General features: G+C 49.3%; 1 protein-coding gene across 6 annotated transcripts in view; it reads left to right on the top strand.

Annotated features, from left to right (window-relative positions):
- LOC135253333 (rho GTPase-activating protein 21-like) overlaps window positions 1-19,811 on the top strand; it is a 94,373-nt gene that overhangs the window by 43,724 nt on the left and 30,838 nt on the right. For all 6 annotated transcript variants that reach the window (XM_064332466.1, XM_064332465.1, XM_064332467.1 and 3 more), the window contains 5 exons: window positions 1,756-1,938; window positions 5,337-5,358; window positions 17,166-17,258; window positions 17,575-17,653; window positions 17,768-17,822. In XM_064332466.1, the coding sequence (XP_064188536.1) occupies window positions 1,756-1,938; window positions 5,337-5,358; window positions 17,166-17,258; window positions 17,575-17,653; window positions 17,768-17,822 (432 nt within the window). The remainder of the gene's footprint in view (window positions 1-1,755; window positions 1,939-5,336; window positions 5,359-17,165; window positions 17,259-17,574; window positions 17,654-17,767; window positions 17,823-19,811) is intronic.

Here is a 19,811-nt window from a genome sequence, read left to right as displayed (position 1 = left end):
AGCCTCACACAATGGCAGCATTGAGTGTGCTGGCACAGGAGGGGGTTTGCGCTGTGCATATTTCTGCTCTTCCTGCTGTATAATTCAGCACTTTAAATATAGCGATGGAAGGGGGCCTCGGAGAGCCCTCGCTGGAGGGGAGCGCTCCCCGAAAGATTAAGTGCCGGAGTTGTGCAACACGTTATAAAAGTTTTAAGCGGCGGCGTGAGGCAAGCGATAAAGTCACGTGCCATAAAAAAATAAAAAATGTATCAAGCAGGCTTCTGGGGCCGAGCCAGTCGTGGGTCCTGTTCGTCCGGGGTTGGGCTGATCGTGGATGCTGTTTGTCTCTGGCCAGGTCTGTCGTGGGTCGTGTTTCCCGCAACGCGGCTCTTGTGTGTTCTGTTTGTCTCGGGCCTGATCCATTATGAGTAGTGTTTTTTCTGACTCGGGCTGGGTTCATTGTGGGTCCTGTCCGACTCGGGCTGGGTCCTTCATGGGTCTTGTTTGTCTGACTCGGGCTGGGTTCATTGTGGGTCCTGTCCGACTCGGGCTGGGTCCTTCATGGGTCTTGTTTGTCTGACTCGGGCTGGGTTCATTGTGGGTCCTGTCCGACTCGGGCTGGGTCCTTCATGGGTCTTGTTTGTCTGACTCGGGCTGGGTTCATTGTGGGATTTGTCTGACTGACTCAGGCTGTCCTCCTGGCTGAGCCTTGCTGGGCTGTGCTGTGGAATCCTGGGTCGCAGTGATCTCATTGTGCTGCACGGACCCAGCCTACTCCCCTGAGAAACAAGAGAAAACACAGCTCTGTTTAAACGGTTTGGAAGACATGAGAGCACGTGCTCATATCCCACTGAAATCAGGAGTCATGTGGGAGCCATGGTTGCCCGACTCTTACTGTATCATTGGCGGGTGGTGTGGGTGGGCACTGCTGACAAATGGTGCAGAAGGGGGTTCAAGTAGTAAGAATGTAGCTTGCCAGAAGGTGCCTAGTGGAGACATGCGGTAAATCACATTAAGGTTTGCATTGGAAATGGACAGAGTAATGATATTTGCATGTTTCTGATGCTCACTGCTGATTTATAGAACCAACCACATCAGGTGTTACTAAGTAGCCTACTAATAGAAAGTGCTGGAGAAAATTCCCTTTTTAGCATGGTGTATTTTAGAACACAGCATTGACTAAGGAGTGGGTCTAATAAGTTTAATGAAGGAGAGAACAGGCCATTTAGTCCACCTAAGATTGTCACTTCCTCTGCTAGAATATAATACTATTTCAAGTTTGCTCATGAATGCCCCAGCAATATAAGCCTTTACTTGATAGCCAAGTTTGCTATTCCATACTTTAATAGCCAAGTGTAAATATGTACCTCAATGTCAATGAAATTAAAATAATTGTGATTGAGAAATGTAATTATTTCCATCTAAGGAAACAGCAGGGGTGGACATTTTTAGAGGCTTTGTTTTCTGTGCAACTAAGACGCTGTAACTGCCTGGAAATAATGGAGTTTATGTACTCAAATGTGCTATTCTGGACCGGTGCTTCTGTTTTGATCAATCTGTAGGTCTCCATTTAAACTGTACACTAAGGGTTAGGTTCAGTTCAATTTCACTGGTGTTCAGCTAGATGTTTTTTCTTCATTTCTTCTGAATTGGAATGCGGTCAGCCCAGCCCCGGCGTCCAGCGCTGCTGACTCTGCGGGCTTGTTTTCCCTCGTGCCGCCGTGTGAAACTGCACGCCCTCTGACGCCCGGTGTGCGACCCTGTGTCCCGCAGGCCAAGCGGAAGGATGCCCGGGAGCAGAGCGAGGAGTCGGGCACGTCCCCGGGGGAGGAGGAGGCCTTCTCCTGGCCCGGGCCCAAAACCCTGCGCCTGCGCCGCACCTCGCAGGGCTTCGGCTTCACCCTGCGCCACTTCATCGTCTACCCGCCCGAGTCCGCCGTCCACTCTTCCATCAAGGTGAGAGACCAGCGCACCATAACCCCTCCCCCCCTCCCCGCCTGGCCGGTTTGGTTCCGGAGAAGCGTCTGGTTTGTGCGCACGAGCTGATGGAGGCAGCGCAGCCTTAAGGAGGCTTCCACTGGTCTGTTGGAACGCTGTAGCTTTTGGAAGCTACGGCGTCCAAGAGTTGTACATAGATCACCGCATTTCTCTACCGTCTCTGCGATTTCTCTTCAGCGCCGTTGTAACAGCGAAATATTCCAGGTCGGTATTTTCGTAAGGGGATTCGCTCCACTGAGCCGCATGCAGTCGGACTTGACAAATGGCCTTTCAGAGAGTCATATTCTCCCCCTGTCATATATTATTTTTATAATAACCGTGTTCAAGTGTGAAGCACAGGCTTTGCAGGGGTCCTTAGTAATCACTTCCATATGGAAGTCCTGAGCACTGCTGGGATTTTGGCTCAAATCAGTAATGAGTCATGCTATTTAATTTGAGTACTGCATCAAGTTAACTTACTACGGAGAATACAGGGAGGAGTTGGCTTACTCCAGTAAGCTGTGGCAGAGTTGTGCCTTTCCACAGCCGCTCTTAAAGCCTTTCAGACTAGATCTGTCAAAATTGGGAAGAGGGGGATTGTGTTCCGGAAGGTAACACTGCCCAATGAAGTCACTGCTATGTGAAAGCCTTTATTAACTTGCCCCTGGAGAAATAAACACCACAAAATCTTGAAAATGCTCCTGCAGTTCTTCAATTGCTGGTAACTGCAGTGCTGCTTGACTACCCTTTTCGAGTTGTACCGTGTTTAGATTGCGTAACACACATTATGAACTTCTTGCAGTGGAGGACAGAATTCTGAGTACTATGCTGCAGTTTTGAGCCATAGAATGTGTCTGGTTTTCTAAAGAAACTACAGATTTACTTTAACAGGATTAGAATTGAATTAAAGGAGTAGTGAAAACATTTTTTAAATTCTGGTGTTGTTTTTAATTGGCTTGGACAATTTTTATGTGCAAAGGCTCTTTTAGATACTGACAGAAGTCAGTCTGATGGCCAGCTGGCTATACAGTGGCAGGTATAATAGCTCTAGGTGGTTTATGCACTTTGTGGTCTAAAGTAAGAAAATACACCTAAATGTTATCCCAAAGACACTTGTGCGGTGACTTTATGACTCCAGAGGCTGTAAATATGAACAGATTAACTCTCTATAATTATTCCCTATTGTAAACATAAATATTTGTGTTTATATATTGCCGAGGTTACTTCCCATGAACGCAGCTGTCTCAGGTTGCATGCGCCATAGGAAATCGATCAAACCAACCGAAAATAAGATTAAACATAATTAACTGGGTAATATACACACACAACCTCTAGAGGCATAATAATATTACTTTACAAGCTGCTTTGAGTTACTCAGAGTAGATTTTCTTGCTTTAAACCACAAACCCTCTCTCTGTGATCATTGTAAAGTCTGCATGTCATTTAGACACTTCTATAGATATCTAAAATACGCTTCTTTGCACACAAAAACTGTCTGGATCTTATGCTGAGACTGAAATAATAAAAACCCCCAGAAAGTGAACTATCTGTTTTAACGAACACTAGAATTTTGGATCTGTATTATAGGCTATGTGCAATCCTTTTTGTCCACTTCAGCCTGGTTCACTTATGATCACTGATCTGGTGGGTTTTTATTTGTTTCTGTACTGCGCATGCACAAAAGTGGCAGCTGTCACCAGCTAATGTGTGTTCACATGGAATAAATCAGGCTCTTTTCTGTATTACCATCATGAAACGTAATTCTGAAATGGCTAACATTCTGGAAGATGTACGCATATCAAAGCAAATATTAGTGAAGGATTGTAGTGCTCAGATAGCGTGTTTGTTTGAATGCGTATTAATATAACAGCCATAGGGTTATAGACTATGCCAGAGACATTGTTCACACTCAGTACTGGGCGTATGTTCACATATGACCATCCCATGTGACCACAGAAAACCAAAACCTGAGCCCTCCAGCGAGAAAGGGTAAATACAGTGTAGGCCACTGCTGTTCCGCTGAAGGACAAAACATTTCAAACCCTTTACAAATGGCTGCCATTGTGTCTGTTTCTTTTTGCCTTCAACACAATTGATGAAACCTGCCCTTGTTTAATAAATCCCCCCCCCTGCCCAGACCTAACCAAAAGGAGTGTGTAACTGAAGGGACTGTCTTGTGTGCGACGAAAGAATTGAAGCGATGGCTTTTTCCAGCTTTCAGTGCGACTTTATTTCATTGGGCTCTATGGGTGAACTGTTCACCTTTTTCCGTAGGTCAGATTGAGGGCAGCTACAGGTCCAGTTTTGGTCACAGAGATGCTTTTGTTTACTCAGAATTGTAGTTTGTTTAGTATGGTTTAGTCTTGCAGACTAAACACATTGTTTTTTAAATTTATAGCAGGTGGGTTGAAAGCCTCACCCACACAGAGCACCAGCAGAAGGGTATGCCTTTAGATGGTGTATGGTACCTGCTGAGTCCAAACAATGCATTTTCACAAGTTTAAAAGAACATTTCAGTTAAAGAACATTGCTGCTGATTCATTCTATAAATTATTCCAGATTGATTGTGCAGTAAGGTCTCCGTCTTAACCGAATGTTTCATAATTATGAACTACTGAGGGCGGCATGGTGGTGCAGTGGGTAGCACTGTCGCCTCACAGCCAGAAGGTCGTGGGTTTGGGGCCTTTCTGTGTGGAGTTTGGCTGTTCTCCCTGTGTCCACGTGGGTTTCCTGCAGGTGCTCCGGTTTGCTCCCACAGTCCAAAGACATGCATAATTGGAGACTCTAAATTGCCCATAGCTATGAGTGTGTGAGTGAATGGTGTGTGTGCCCTGCGACAGATTGGCGGCCTGTCCAGGGTGTATTCCTGCCTCTAGCCCAATGCACCCTGGGATAGGCTCCAACCCCCCTCCCCCCCCTCCCCCCTGAGTAATGCAGCTGAGCATATGACTGCAAAGTAGTGGTTTCCATAGAGACAGATGTAGTAAACACGGATTAAAACAGTGTGAAATGGCTGGAGGGGAAGAAAGCTGGCGAGCGCATGCCATGCGTGGCTGAGTGTGATCAGATCAGGACACACGAGGGATACTGTGCAAATGAAGGATTAAAGTTCCCGAAAGAAAGAAGAGAAATTCTGAATGACTACCATTAAATAGGTAAAAAAAATACAACCCCACACAGCATTTCGTGCTTATCTGCCTGGTTTACTTGCTTAGAAGGTTTGTAAGTGTTACATGTGTATAGATACTGGTCAGTTTATACAGCCATATATCTGTAAAAGCAGTTCGAGTTGAGGGTGCGTTGGCCAACCTGGAAATTGAACTTGTACCCTGGTTAATTTCACCGGTCACTTATTCTCACCTCTTCTTTCCTTCCAGGATGAAGACAATGGAAGCCGAGGTAAGAGCACAGTGTTTTTGTTTTCTCTGTGTGTGTTTGTGTGTGTTTGTGTGTGTCTGCCCACGCGTGCATGTGCGTACGTGTGTGTGCGCGCGCATGGTGTGTGAAAGAATGATGAGTGATAGGGGTGCTCTAGCTCTTCTCATTATTGACTTGAGCACACTCGGCTCAGGCCTGCCACTGCCACCCCAGAGACCCGCACTGGGACTGTCCCCTCTCCATGCCTCACAGTCCCGAAGGCTGCACCCTTTTTGAGAAGAGCTGTGCACATTGTTCTCTGACGGTGGATTCAGTGTGTTTCGCCTGCGTGTCCGTGTCGCAGGCCCGTGTAAAGCGTGTGACGTGCGCGGTGAGCGGAGTGAACATCTAAAGGGGCTTAATGGGCCCCCTGCTCGCTGCTGACCGTATCCTTCGTGGAAAGTTCTCATTACTGACAGCTTGTAAATCAGCGCTTCGACACTTCTTGAAGGCCAGAGGCTCTTGCCAGACGAGTGTAACCCAAGCACCTGCTGGTTCTGGAATGGAGGGCCTCTGGTATGCCTGCAGTCCCTCTGCCAGCGATTGCCATTCATCCTCTCACTGAGACCCATTGCCACGGAGCTGATTGACCGCCTTGGTCTTCGGCCATGTCTTAAACGGAAGCAAACCCCCCCCACCCCACCCCGACTGTTGGTCAGGGCACGGCCTTGCAGGGACATCTGCTCGTCAGTATTCCTTTCACATCTCTGGTTCTTCCAGGGCGGTGGCACGAATGACTGCTGACTGCTGGCTGCTGGCTTTTATTAGGAGTGCCCGGAAACGGCCGTGCCAGAGCGCTTGCATTCCTCCCCCGTGCCCCTCCTGACCCCGTCTGGACATGCCGCTTGCCTTCGTTTTCTCGTAGTCTGTCTCAGCATCGACGCAGCGTCCTCAATACATCTGCTGTGTTTCAGTACTGTGATCCCATTGACTGTGTATGGCTTTAGCGTCTCCTGTTGAATGCATAACTGTTACATCGGCGTTCTTCTGGCTGAATTGAATTACTGGTTAGTCAGGGCAATTATAATATTTGCATTCGAACACCTGAAAAAGTAGCACTGCTCTGATCTAGGAGCAACAGATGCTCTTTGGTTGGGCAGGTAGACAAACGCTGAACAAAAGGTCCTTGAGTAAGAATGCAAAATGAATAAGCTGAGTTTCTGTACCAAGGGAAAGGACACGGTACATGTAGGCCTATGCATTTTTGATGTAGTACCACAAAGTTTTTGTTGTATGTTTTTGTTTATTTTTTTTGTTTTGTACATATTGTGGATTTTCTATCACTGCCACTATTGTATATTGTGTGCATTTACCAATTAGACACGTGTGGAATGTAGGCTACTAGGTGTGGTTTACATACGTTGTGTGTTACTTAATGTCTTTACGACGCTGATGAAGAACTGGTGTCAGTACGTGTTGGTCTGTTTTATTGTCTTGCTCTGGCCCATTTAATTAAGGCTTTTTATCAGTTTTTTTTCACTTGGAGACATTGGCCCTTTTCCTTGGTGCCGCACTTTTTGTAGTTTATTCGCTTTCCAGAGACGGTTTCTTTCTGAAGTACTGTTCAATAATAATATATGTATTTGTGCAGCTTCCTTTTCAGATGAGTTCAGTTATGGTTCATAATTAGCATCGGTTTCCCCTTTGATGCCATGTGTTCCTCTCAACGTGCTCTGCAGGAGATTCCCATTTGCCTTTTTCTTCTCATGCAAGAGTGTCTTTACTACAGCCCTGTGTAATTAGTGAACTTGTGTTTTGTGTTTTATAGTTCTCTCGAGGCAAGATGTCCCCATCATGCCAGCTGCTGAGTAATTCACAATTACCTCATGAATACATCCGAGTTATCTCAAACATTAGTGGACTGTTTAGGAAGTATGTACACAGTAGCATTTCTTGCTGTTGGCACATTCATTTGTTTTATCCAGCAGTCATGCGCAAGTAGTAGCCTATATTAACCCATTAAGACCGGATGCAACATTTGCATGTATATCCCTTTAAGACCGGGTGTGATATTAGCGCGTTTTAGATGGTGTCATCTTTCTCAAGACACGTGACCGATGAAATGCATCGTGAGTTGCATAAATACACGTTGGGAAGGCGATTATACATCAATGCAGCGAGAGCACAGTCTTTTTTAAAAAGCTTACTGGTGGAATGGAATGAATGGAATCATCCCAGTACTGACACTACAGACAGAAAATGCAGTGTGCCCGAAGTTAACAGTGAACACAACAGTGAGCCCGTTTCTGTTACAAGAGTGTGAACAAACTGTGATATAGTTATTGCACTGCCAGTTTGTTTGTTTAATTGAAAATATGGCTGGAAACAACAAGCACATTTGTCAACATTTTCAGTTTTATTGATTTAAAAAAAAAATGTTAATGAACATTATGGCAATAATTGCCAATTAAAGCCAAAGTTTTAAGCTCTCAAATGGTTTTTATTTCATGTTTCCATCTGCTACCGAGGCTGAGAAATAAAGGTTTTAGTGAACGTTGACAATTCTGTCAAGTTTTTCAGAAACCTAAGGCATTGTTGTTCACAACAATGCCTTAGGTTTTAGAATATATAGGCTATATATTTTTTTAGAGGGCACCTTCGGTCTAAATGGGTTAATATAGAAAGCTATGATTTTTTTCATAAATGATTATGAAAATAATCAGCGACTGTTGGAGGTACGTTTTTTGGATTTACTTCCTGTCTTACCTCAACTTCCTGTTTTCATGTGCGAGCACAAATAGGAACACTAGTCTTGTGAGCACTGGTGCAGTTAGGCGCGCGAAGTAAAACTTTCTCTGCACATGTCTGCTACCCACTAAGAAGTTGGCTGCTCTGCTTTGGCTGATAGACCGGCAGCTGCGTCTCATCACAGAATCCCACGCCGGTCGTGATGGTAGACGTTAATGAGACTGGCGGGCAGGGACAGGCTTTCACTGTGAGTTGAGTTGTGGAGAGGGCTTATGAGATATGGGGTTCAGCGTAGGCTCATCAGTGTCCCCTCCGTCCAGATGGCACATTCCTGAACACCGTCCAAACCCCAACGACCAACCCCTCACCCCAGCCCTGGCCAAGAGAGAACAGCAGTGTGTACGCGATACTGCTGGTGCAGCTCACATCGCCATGCCAATGGGGTCAGCAGCAGACGGCAGGGTTCCCTTTACAGTGTGCTCCTCATGCAGCAGTTGGGGACCTCAAGTCATTTGGACTAAAGACCAAAACACCATTCCACAAAGGCTTTAGAGAGCTGGTCACAAAGACAACCTGCGGCTGCAAGTGTGTCTTATGTAGGCTAATGGTTTTGTGTGTTCCTCTTGTGGTTACCCCCCTCCTTCTTTACCAGCGGTTCTCTTCTGCTCCCACCACACAGAGGGCTCTCCTTTTAAGGTTTACCTTCACAGTTTCCCCCGGAACGTCCAATCAGCATGTCCCTTCACAGAACACCTGTAATGGTGTGAGCAGTGTGGAATTATGTTTGTTATTTTGACTTGATACCAACACACAATGGACTTGGTCGTTGTTTAGACTAGGGTTGGCACACGTTGACCGTTGGGGTGTTGCTGCTGAAATTCCTCCAGACTGGGAATGGACGCGGAGGGGGTGGACGGACACCCAACATCTTCAGTGATGTGGATGCCACAAGCCATGCGCATGGGTATTGAGAGGCATGCTTGTCCTCTGGGCTCAAGTGTCCCTGGTTACATTGGCATGTGAGCGTCTAAAGAATCCCAGCTGAAACGCACCCAAACTCTGTGTTCCTTAGCTGCTCCCCCCCCCCCCCCCCCCCCAGTTTGGTTGCGGTTTTCTGCAGCGGATTGTTGAAGGGAAGAAAGGAAGCGGGCTGCACTGCGCCTGCGGAGCCCTGGTACTTGGAAAGAAAGGAAAGAAAGGAAAATGCACATCTGTTCAAATATTTGTTTTTGTTCTGAGCGGGATTCCTTGCTGGAGATTTGCAGGTTGAAGAATGGTTCCATTAAGATTGCAGAGGGAGTAATAGCAGAGGCAATACAAATTCCCCAAACATCTCGTGGGGCCAGTAAAAGCCCACCTCCCGCACAAGCTGTGTCACATTTGTTCTTCCTCAGTCACAGTGTATTTCTGGGCAAAGAGTGGGCTGTGCTTTTTCTCAGACTGTTCTAGACGGCGTCTTTCTGGAGAAAGAGTTGACCACACTTTTTTCCTGAACTGTCCTGGACACGGTGTCTTTCTGGACAGAAAGTGCCCTAAACGTGTGAGTGCTAGTGAACGTAGCAACTTTGACTGGCCTCCTCATTTTGTTTTTGGGATGCAGCTCTCTCGGCGCGGCAGGCGATTCCGCCGCTCGCTTCTTGTCGTATTTCGCTCAGACTTGGTACGCGGACCGTGGCCCGTGCTCTGGACGCGTCCCGTCTAACCCTGACCGTCGGGCCCCAGGGTCGGCCTTTTCGGGGGGGGTGCGGGTTTCAGACCAGCGCCCCCCCCCCCCCCCCCAGATTCCCCTCGGCGCTGTCAGCGTCCGTGTTTTTCAGGCCGCGGTGTTTTACAGCGCGGCCCTCACGTGCGTCAGCCGCCCCCCGCCCCCCCCCCCACCCCCCCCTTGTAACTCACCTTTCCTCTGGGGCGGCTCGAAAAATTCACCGAGGGGGTGTTTAAGCGCCTAAATCGGGAGGCCGAAGGCCTGCTGCAGCAGCGGCCGTAAATACGCTCACACAGGAATCTCACGTGAAGGGGAGAGAGCACGGATCAGCGCAGTGTCACCCTGTTAGGCTCGACGGCAGGAAAACGCGGAGCACAACCTCACTAAACACCCGTTCTCAGCTGGGAGAGGGGAAGCATGCCGGAGATTTGCAGTCCTGATGATGGAAATTGCTCCCAGAGCTTTTGACCCATTGCATACTTTGTTGGAGGCAGGTTTGTGTACTGCAGAGAACCACTTTTAAAGGTGCAGTACGTAGCCAAGTTTGTTTTAGAAAACTTTTGTGGTAACTTTTTTGGTAAAATTTCCTCCAATCTCGACAGATATGAATAAATGAATAACTTGGTAAATTTAACTAAAATTGGTTTCTCTGACTGCCCCAGGCTCTGAAATCAGCCGCTCCAAATTTCACTGCGCCTAAATCTTAACCACCAATCAGGACAGCTCTCTGCAAGGAGACTTCCCTACCAGCCTGTCTATCATGTTACGTGTTAACAGCGCTGTCAGAGCAGGCCGGCCAGGGCTACACAGATAAGAGCAGAGCGGCGATACTGCATAGCTACTGCTCTAGCTAGTAGACAAAACAAGAATTTTATTTATTTGTTTATTTAGGGACAATGCAGAAAACATTGTAACAGGTTACAATAACATGAAACAGTCGTGTTGCATATAGGAATTCTAGCCAAGGCTAATTTGCGACCCTTGTCCCTAGTTAGGCTTTTCTAATGGCGGATAAAAATCTTTGCAAAGAAAAAAAAGCGAGAAAAGAAAGACTGAACAGAATATTTTGACCGAAAAGGAATTGAACCGAGCAAGAGAAGAGACCAGAATGAACACTGGTTTGGCTTTTCAGCGATGGCGAGAGCTCAGGGCTTTGAAGGCCTTCAAAAGTGACGCTGAGCTTGCTGAATTTCCGCTGAACAGGTTCTATTTCTGTTGTAATTTGTCTCCCCGATCTGTGTAGTTACTTACAGCTGCTTTGCTGACCAATGTTATGGGTGTGCTGTAAGAAATATAATATTTGATTTACAATAAAGTTTGGGTGTGTTTTTTTTTAGCTTTGTTACTGCAGCCAGTTAGTGCTAACTCTTCCGCTACCTATCCAGCAATACTGTGCCAAACTCAATATTTTGCTAGCCATTAATATCATGCTTTTTATCGCCCATCGCTGTAAATAAAAGCTATGGCTATGTTCAGTGTTTACACTGGTTATGATGACTTCCTCTCCCTACTTTACAAAATGTTGTCCTCTCTCTCCAGTTCTCCGATGGCGGGCAGCACATGTGCATGCGTTTGGAGGGCGGGGCTTTGGAGGGAGAGCCGAGGGGAGGGGGTGGGACGTGTTTTTAAAGAATCTAGCTCTCTTGCCATTTCTTACGTACTGCCCCTTTAATAGGCAGCTTCCTGTCTGTAGACTCACCCTCACTGATTGAATCATGCACTGTTTCCAGCTCTGCTCTGGCCATGCCTCTGCCCCTGCTGGTCAGTATATCCACGTCTGGCTTGACCCAGCTTGCCTTGCTGTGCATGTCTGTCAGGTTTATATCTCTCCACTTACAATATTGCTTTGGTCGCAATGGGACTGGTGCTGAAGGCAATGATGACTTTCTTAAGGCAGAACCTCACAGAATGTGGTTCAGCTTTTAAACTGCAAAACCTGCCTGCTCAGCTAGGCAGCAGATGCCTTGCAGCAATGACTTGGATCGGCTTGGGAACCGCAAATTCTCTACCAGTACACACAAATGGTGCACAAAAATGAGCTCATGAATTATTCACTGAAAACACATTCAATTTACACGCTGATACAAACCGTCTTTATAATTTTTGGAATTGTGAGTAAATTAGAAGGTTAAGGTTAAAACTTGGAGGAATAGTTATTAGTTTTTGTGCTGTTGACCGTACATCATGGGTAGACCGTAAATAGTCTGTAGTCTGAGTTTCAAGATTTCAGAGTCCGTAAGTATAACAATGCAGTAGACGGCAAATGTTGTGTCGTTCTTTCTCAGCTTCACGCTGCTTTGAGGGAGCCTTAATCGGACCCAGATCGTAGGGAGGGCTTAACACTCACGGAATCGCGGCAAGAACGGCGCTATCGCATCTCTCCAATCTGTGCCGCCGTGGCTTATTCACTTCACAGGAACAGCCTGTGCTCTTCGCACTCTGAGACCGGCGGTATCCAGGCAACGGCGGCAATCCAGAGCGCTGGAGCGTGCGCGCGCTCGGCCCCCGACCGCGACGGCCCCCGTTTGAGGAACAGATATCGGAATTCCGCCGAACCGCACCCACTGCTGGAGGACTGAACGCCCGCTCGTGCGGTGCGTAGATAAGAAACGCAGCGCACACAATCTCTCTCACTTCTGCGGAACCCGTGACGTGCTCGGGGCCGGCCGCGTGCCGACGCGTTTTTAATCGTGGGGTTGATACTCCCTACACTGTGAGTACTGAGCATGTCAGCGCGCACTGTGGAGGCGCTGCCTTTGCCCACTTACTTTTGTCTTTGTCCAAAACGCAAAGTGCAGAGGCGAACAGGGGACTCCTTCTCTGTCTGAGGCGGGGGGTGGGGGGGGGATGCTGCCCAGCCTTACAGAAGAACGTTATCGAAACGCAAAACGACAGCGAATAAGTCCCGGCCTGCACCTAAACCGCACGTGTGCGTCGCCGGCCCAGCCAGCCAAAACATACAATGGTCTCCACGGAGGCGGAGGGGGGGGAGCCGCCCTGCCCTAACGGGTGCATGTGCCCGGGAGGACCTCCGGCTCTGGCTTTTTTTCGTAGAAGGGCTTCTGTGTTCTCACACAGGTAAATGCACCGAACGAGCGACCCAATGCACTGTGCGCTGGTTCTGTTCCCCGTTGGGGATGGTGACACACAGCACTCTGGCTGTGCTACCTGTGTACGTCTCCCCCTCCGCTGTTACGCACCGAAGGTATCTTCTCCCACCGAGCAGTTTTTATTTACGTTGGAGAGTTTCTACCTTGCGGGATTTTTGTGGATTCAGGTCTTGCCTAATTTTTCCATTTCCTGTTTTTGTATAAAGGATCTTTGTGCCTCTGTAAAAAAACTGGCATGCAAATAAAATGGTTTTGTGTCTGATTCACTCAGAAGAGTTTGTGGCTCACTTATAGTCTGCCTTGGGAGGGGGTGGTTGTATTAATGCTGCCGTGTTCCATGTCTAGTGGCCCCTTGTCCTTAAATCCAAATGTATCTGTTTACTGTATGAAATGGCCAAGCATGTTTAAAAATAAAGGCATCATAATTGATATTTTTAAGTGGATTTCCCTTTCCATGTAGACTATCCATAGTAATTTACTTCAGTGGAGTTCAGTTTTGCAGGTTAATTTCACAGTACATTTTAGTAAGCAGCTCAGCCATCATCTGCTTATCATTTGTGAGGTTGCAGGGAAGAGCTGCCCAACCCTGTTCCTGGAGATCTACCATCTCGCAGGTTTTCTTTTCCACCGTGATAGGGCACATCCGATTCTCCGAATTACCAGCTCAGTGAGATTTACAGCAGAACTCCAGGAACAGGGCTTGGCGGCTCTGTTGTAAGGGTTTAGCTGGGATTGTTTTTTTTTGTGCGTGTTGACCCCCTGGGGAGGGATACACAGGTTTGTTGCCATGACAACGGTTCCTTAAGGCTGGGCTGCACGAGCAGGGTGACCCGGTATCCGGGACCCAAAACGAGCCCGGATTCCCGTGGCCTCCGTCTCGTTGGGGGTGCATCGTGGCCTGCGTTCAGACTTCTGAAAGAGCTGCTGCTCGCCGCACGGCAGCGGCGGTGCGCCGTTTGTTGGTGGGAAGTACGTGGCACGGCCATGCCCAACCGCATTCCCGGTCACCCTGTCGGAGGACCGCTTCAGGCGTCTGGCGTACCCCGCGTACAGCGCCGGGCGGTCGTAGGCCGAACCGCGTCCTGCCGCCTGCCGAACGGACAGACGCGCGCAGCCCCCGGTGGACACACGGGGGAACAGCAGCCAAGAGGGCTGCCGTCCTCACGTGAGCTGTGTGTACGCGCCTTTTATCTCGTGGCTTAACATGGACTTGAATTGCAAGAAAAAACTGATTGCGTCGGGTCTTCAGACATTGCCGTTGAGATCCTCTACACTAAAGATGTCCACGCTGCTCAGTTTAGGCATTCGTTATTTTTCTACCCTGTGTTTTAAGACCTGTGTGCATTGTTCCTTTTGCACCGAGCTCCGCTGTGTTCAGTGTTGATCTTGTTTCCGTCTTCTGATTTGGTCTGAACGCGCTTCGCGCGCCTGCGGAAGAGCCTGAGCACGTACCGCGTCGCCCGTTCACAGCGCCCCCCCCCTCGATTTCCGGCGCCTGGAAGCCCAGGACACCGGCGCTGTTTCGCCGTTCGCTCCTGAGCACTGGTCCTGCAGCGCGCTTCTGCCCCTCTGCTCATCTGTCTGCCTGCAGTTGTGCGGCTGTGTTTGCTGAAGTTCAGTGGCCTTAAAAGTTCAGTGGCCTTTGTCGCCCTCTGCTGACAGCTTTGAGAACGTTCAGTAATGACGTAATGATGAAGCTGTGAGGTAGAGAGGCCGGAGAGCAGGTACAGATATGCTGGAGCACGCGAGGTCTGTTCGGACCGCAGTGCTTTTAAACACACGCAGACCTAGCTGCCGACCGGCTGTCCGCTGCAGTGACCGGAAACGCGTGTAACCTACGCATCCGCACGCGCGTGCGCTACACGGTGTAGCGTGCCGCTGAAACAGCTTTCACAATGTTCACGGTTAGCGTGCCTTCATGAGGCATCTGAGGCGAATCCGTGAACCTCTCTGCCAGAACATCACATTGGTAGGGAATATACCTCTTGCCACCAGAGGGAGCCGAGTAGCCGGCCGCTGCGTAACGTTAGCGGGCGGCGAGGTTTTGGCTCCAGACGGGACCCGGGCGTGTGAATCTCTCCAGCGCCGTGACGCCGCACCGCTGCTGGGGGAGAGGTGGGCCGGTCGCACTCCCTCCCTGTCAGGCCGCAGCAGGTGTCCCGGAGAGAAGGAAGGAGGGAGAAAAAGATGGCTGGCCCCCGTAGTTAGCGTTTGTCCGTTTCCTGTGCGCCGGGACACAGAGGGGCCCGCAGGAGCGCCTTTAATCTCTCCGATCCCTGCAGCTCTGACTCGCACACGCACGCTCCTCTCTTCTCTTCCCCAAGGCCCCGAAAACATTGCACACTCATCTGAAGTTAACCCATTGAAGAGCAGGTTTTTTTGGAATGTTTTTTTTGTGTTCTTGAACTCCATTGCTTTAACAGTAGTGTTTGCTGCCTTCAGGATTAGAATATTCAGTTAAGATTTTCAATCGAATATTTGTGATCTTATACCTTAATGGGTCTGGTTTAATGCAGCGTGCTCTGGGTGGAGGACAAGAAATGGAGAGGGGAAGCTCGCTACAAAACTGACTGACTTGCGCCGCGGGTTTATACAACAATCGCGCTACACAACAACTCTGTCCCATCCAAACCTCTCCTCCGCTTCCTGAATTCAGATATGCTGTAATAATGCCCCCTGGCCTCGTCAAGTTCTTTATCAGAGTCCTCCCAGCAGCAGCGCTCTGCTGTAGATCGAACAAGTGCAGGACGTGCCCTAAGCAGGTGTGTGTTCTGAAGTGTGTAGGCCTACATGGGTCCCAGCTCTTGAGTTACAGTCTGCCTGACTGAGGGCCCAAGCCAGCGCTGCGGCGTTTCGTGTGTTTCTGCACTGGATGTCGTCTGCTTCTCGCTCCGTTTGCCGCCATTAATATCTCCTGTTCTGCCGACCCGTTTCTCTCCCTGCAATGGACATTTTATGCCGCGCGTGTTTGTTTGTCGCTATTTTAACCAGGGGTCGGCTGAGGCCACGGCGAATCAGGCATTAAATGAACTACAGGCACATGCTCTGGTCGCTGTTCGTTTAGCACTCTCATCACACTTAATTTTATCTATCGTTCTATTCATCTGCTTTATATGTACCCTGAAATGTGTGCGTTTTACACGGTTCGCGGTGATCTAGTTGAAAAAACTGTGAAGAAACACATTGCCTGACGGCCGTGAAGGTTTCAGGTGGCAGAGATGATGGGGTTTGGCGGTCAGTGTACCTGAAAGCACATTAAGTGTTTCTTTGATTTATTTTATTGATTTATTTTTTGTTTACGCCGCGGAGATGTAGGCTAGTTTTTTCCTCTGTCTGTGATGAGCGTTGCAGGTCACTTGAGGCGTAAGATTCCTGTTGAGATGCGTGAAGGGAGCAGTCTGGTGAGCGATTGCTCAATGTGAAAAGAGCTGCGCTCTGTAAAGCACCAGGAGTCCTCATAGAAACACCGTAACCACGATTTATTCTGTCGCAAATCTAGTTCTACAGCTGAAAAAGGTCAGTGTTGTTCAGAAGCTGCCAGGGAGTCTTGTCAATTCAGTCAGCTCTGTGCGGAGCTACACACAGCACTTGTACGCATACATGCACACACACACACACACACACAGTGCAAACAAGAGCACATGCAGTGCGCAGAAAATATACACACAAGGTGCACACACACACAACGATTAAGATTCCTGTGTAATGGCTCTAATAGTTTAATTTGAGGCTCACGCTCTGTGGCTGAGGCTCATGTGTTTACGCTCTGCTGTGTTCAGCTGCACCTGTGTGGCTCCTGTCTGCAGCTACGCGCTTTAGGCTGTTCAGCGCACCGCAGACTCCCACCTGAGACGAGCCAGCCTGTTGCACTTTACGTAGAGTAGACTTTTATTCATGAAAAACCGATGACTTGCAAATGCCGCGCCAGCCTTCCGGCTGCAGGGACGGGGTCAGCTGACGTCCCGCGTGACCTCGGTTACCTGACACTCACGTGAGCTTCCTCCAGGGGCCACAGGAAGTCGTGCGCAGACTCTGCTGGGAGAGGAACCAGAGCCCCAGACCTGGACCAGGACCTGCAACATTTAAAAATGTCTTCGTCTTAAAGCCGTAGCACCCGTAGAACAATGATGCTGGCGCTTAGAATCAGCCTGTGATGCTCACAGACAACGGGGGTCTCTACGCCGTTGTGGGTGTTGGCGTAGCTGCTGTGGGCTTGCCTGCATGGCAGCGAACCGCGTTCGACAGGCCCTGAGAGCTAACCCGCGTGCCCGCTCTGTTGTTGCCAGGGAGACCGCGGACCAGGCTTGAGCCCATGGACACCATCTTTGTCAAACAGGTGAAGGAGGGAGGCCCCGCCCACGGAGCTGGACTCTGCACAGGTACGCCACCGTGACCTCCGCACCCACACCTCCTCCCCAGCTGTGGCTCTCCCTTACTGCCCGGAGGGGGGAGCTTCGCTCCTCAGTTTAGTTCAGATGTTTAGCGCACGCTTATGGTAAGAAAACACCTGCGGTGGTAGACGCAGGTAAAGTTACCTCTGTCAGCCTCTACGGCGAGCGGGTTTGAAACTTAAGAGCTCTGTAAAGCAATGTGATGTTTGGCTGGATCTCGTGCATGTACACCGCGCTGCACGCGTCTGTGTGGAGGACAGTGCACTTGACCCAAAGCCTTGCTCTCTCTCTCTCTCGTTCACAGGGGACAGGATTGTGAAAGTCAACGGAGAAAGCATCATCGGGAAAACCTACTCCCAGGTGATAGCCCTGATTCAGAACAGGTAAGAGAGCTCCTTCCCGGTCATTTCGGTGTGGCTGCGTACGCTGTACGCTGTTGCATGTACGCTGAAATGGGTTCCTCACGCTGACCGCGGCGTTCTGTTCTCCCGTTACAGCGACACCTCTCTGGAGCTGTGCGTCATGCCCAAAGACGAGGACATCCTGCAGCTGGTGAGCGAGCCCCGTTCGGGGACCTCCGCTCTCTGCCCCCCTCTCTGTCTCACGCGCGGTTCACAGTTCCACTGTAGCCGCCGGAGGAGAGATCGAGTTTCTCCCTCCCTTGAATAAACCCCATTCAAAGTTTGCCAGATTTTAAAGCAGGGCTTTAGAATTTCGCCAAGGCCACAGAAACGCAAATAAATCAGCTCAGCTTTTTATCGCCTAACCTGGAGACGGGTATGTACCAGGTCTGCAGCAGAATTCCAATGAGCTGAATTCTAAAAGCAAAAGAGAACACCCTTTTCTGTGCTGCTTTCTTGTTCCCTCTTTAGTCGTGTGTTGTAGTACAGCACTTCACCAGCTGTTAACCGCTCCTGTGAACGTAGACTAAATATTTTCACTCGTGGACTGCAGCAGAGTTGAGGGAGGTTATGGTTGTTTTAGTTGTTGCCGATGCAGGTTAGCAGCGCCTTATCTGTCGGAGAAAAGCGCGTTCGTCAGCTCAGGTTTGTAACTTCCTAAAAACAAAGAAATGGAGTAGGAGTGCAAAGCCGAGCTTGTTTCCGGAGCTCTGATCCAGCACCTCAGAGCAGACTAGGGATGTGTTCCGACACTCGAAAAATGCATCGTCCTTTCCTCCGCTGCCACCTCCTCTCCTCCGTGCCCCCGATGTGTCCTCCCTCCTGTGTCCCTGTATTGGAGGAGATGAGCGAAGCCCAGTGGCTTCAGACTCGGCTCCTCCCCTCCTTGCCTCCTTTCCTTTACTTCCGGGTAGGAGGCGAGTGGTCCTGGGGGAGTGAGGGAGAGGAGGTGAGGAGTCAAAAGTAATGGGACGCACCCTAACTGAAGTCCCTATTGGCAGATTTCCAGGAGGGGGGAGACTTTAAGCCCGGTCTCTTCTATAGGTGGCCTCTCTTTGCAGGTTCACGTGCTGTAAGGCCAAGTTGCCTTTTGGAAAGGGCGTTGACCGATGGCCTTGGGCGGGCCCTGGCGCTGCCGCCGGGCTCCCCGGGTGGGTCTGTACGGGCGTGGCCATAGGCCGCCGCACAGGAGTGTTTTCAGCAGGACAGGGAACGAGAGAGAGAGAGAGAGAGAGAGAGTCCGGGTCCAGTTTGACCTCTTCCATTAAGCTATAATGGTGCAGTTCTGTCTCTGCTGCAGTAAACTCCTGTCCTTACTCTCCTAACTGCACACACACGCACACATATACACATACACACACGCACACACATACACACACGCACGCGCACCACATACGCACGCAGAGTGCTAAAGAGAAAACAACAGGTGATATAGATAAGAGAGACCAACAGGTGATGTAGATAAGTGGGATAGAAAGGAGGTGTGAGTGATTGTTGATTGGAGGCATTATGAAAGAAGGGTGCCTGGCATCTGAGTGAGGTGACATTGGAGCTTTTGGGAACAGAGGTCCCATTGTGCTGCTGCCGTCAGACCTGGCTGCTGTCCGGGCCCAGCCTCTTCCTGGTGTGTGTGTGTGTGTGTTGCCGTGGAGAAGCACACACACCCACGTCTCCCGTTCCCTTCTACTCCTGCCTGCTTCACAGTCACAGCTAGTCCTGTAGCACCTTCACCAGCTCTAGAAACTCTCCATTCCTGTCCCTGTGCCCTTCTCAGGTCTTTGTGTTAATACAATACAGTCAATACAACACACACACTCTGAGTGATCCTGTACTGTAGGTATACAGACAGAACTCAAACACACACACACAGGTTCTGTAGTGTAGTTGTGCCTTCAGTAGAACACCCACAAACACAGATTCTGTATTGCAGTCAATAGAGCTCACACACACACAAACAGCCATCCTTACTGTCTTACTAGTCTCCCTCTTGCTTTGGGCAGTCACTTGGTGTGGGATGCAATGGCAGTACGGCATCTGTGTGTGTGTGTGTGCATGCATGTATTGTTGTCTGTGCGTGTGTATGTGTGTGTGTGTGTGGGAGTGTGTGCGTGTGTGTGTGTGTGTGTGCGCGCGTGTGTTT

Source organism: Anguilla rostrata, chromosome 4, assembly GCF_018555375.3.
Source record: "Anguilla rostrata isolate EN2019 chromosome 4, ASM1855537v3, whole genome shotgun sequence".
Taxonomy (NCBI): domain Eukaryota; kingdom Metazoa; phylum Chordata; class Actinopteri; order Anguilliformes; family Anguillidae; genus Anguilla; species Anguilla rostrata.
Note: the sequence above shows the minus strand (reverse complement) of the source record. Positions and strands in the feature narration are given on the sequence as shown.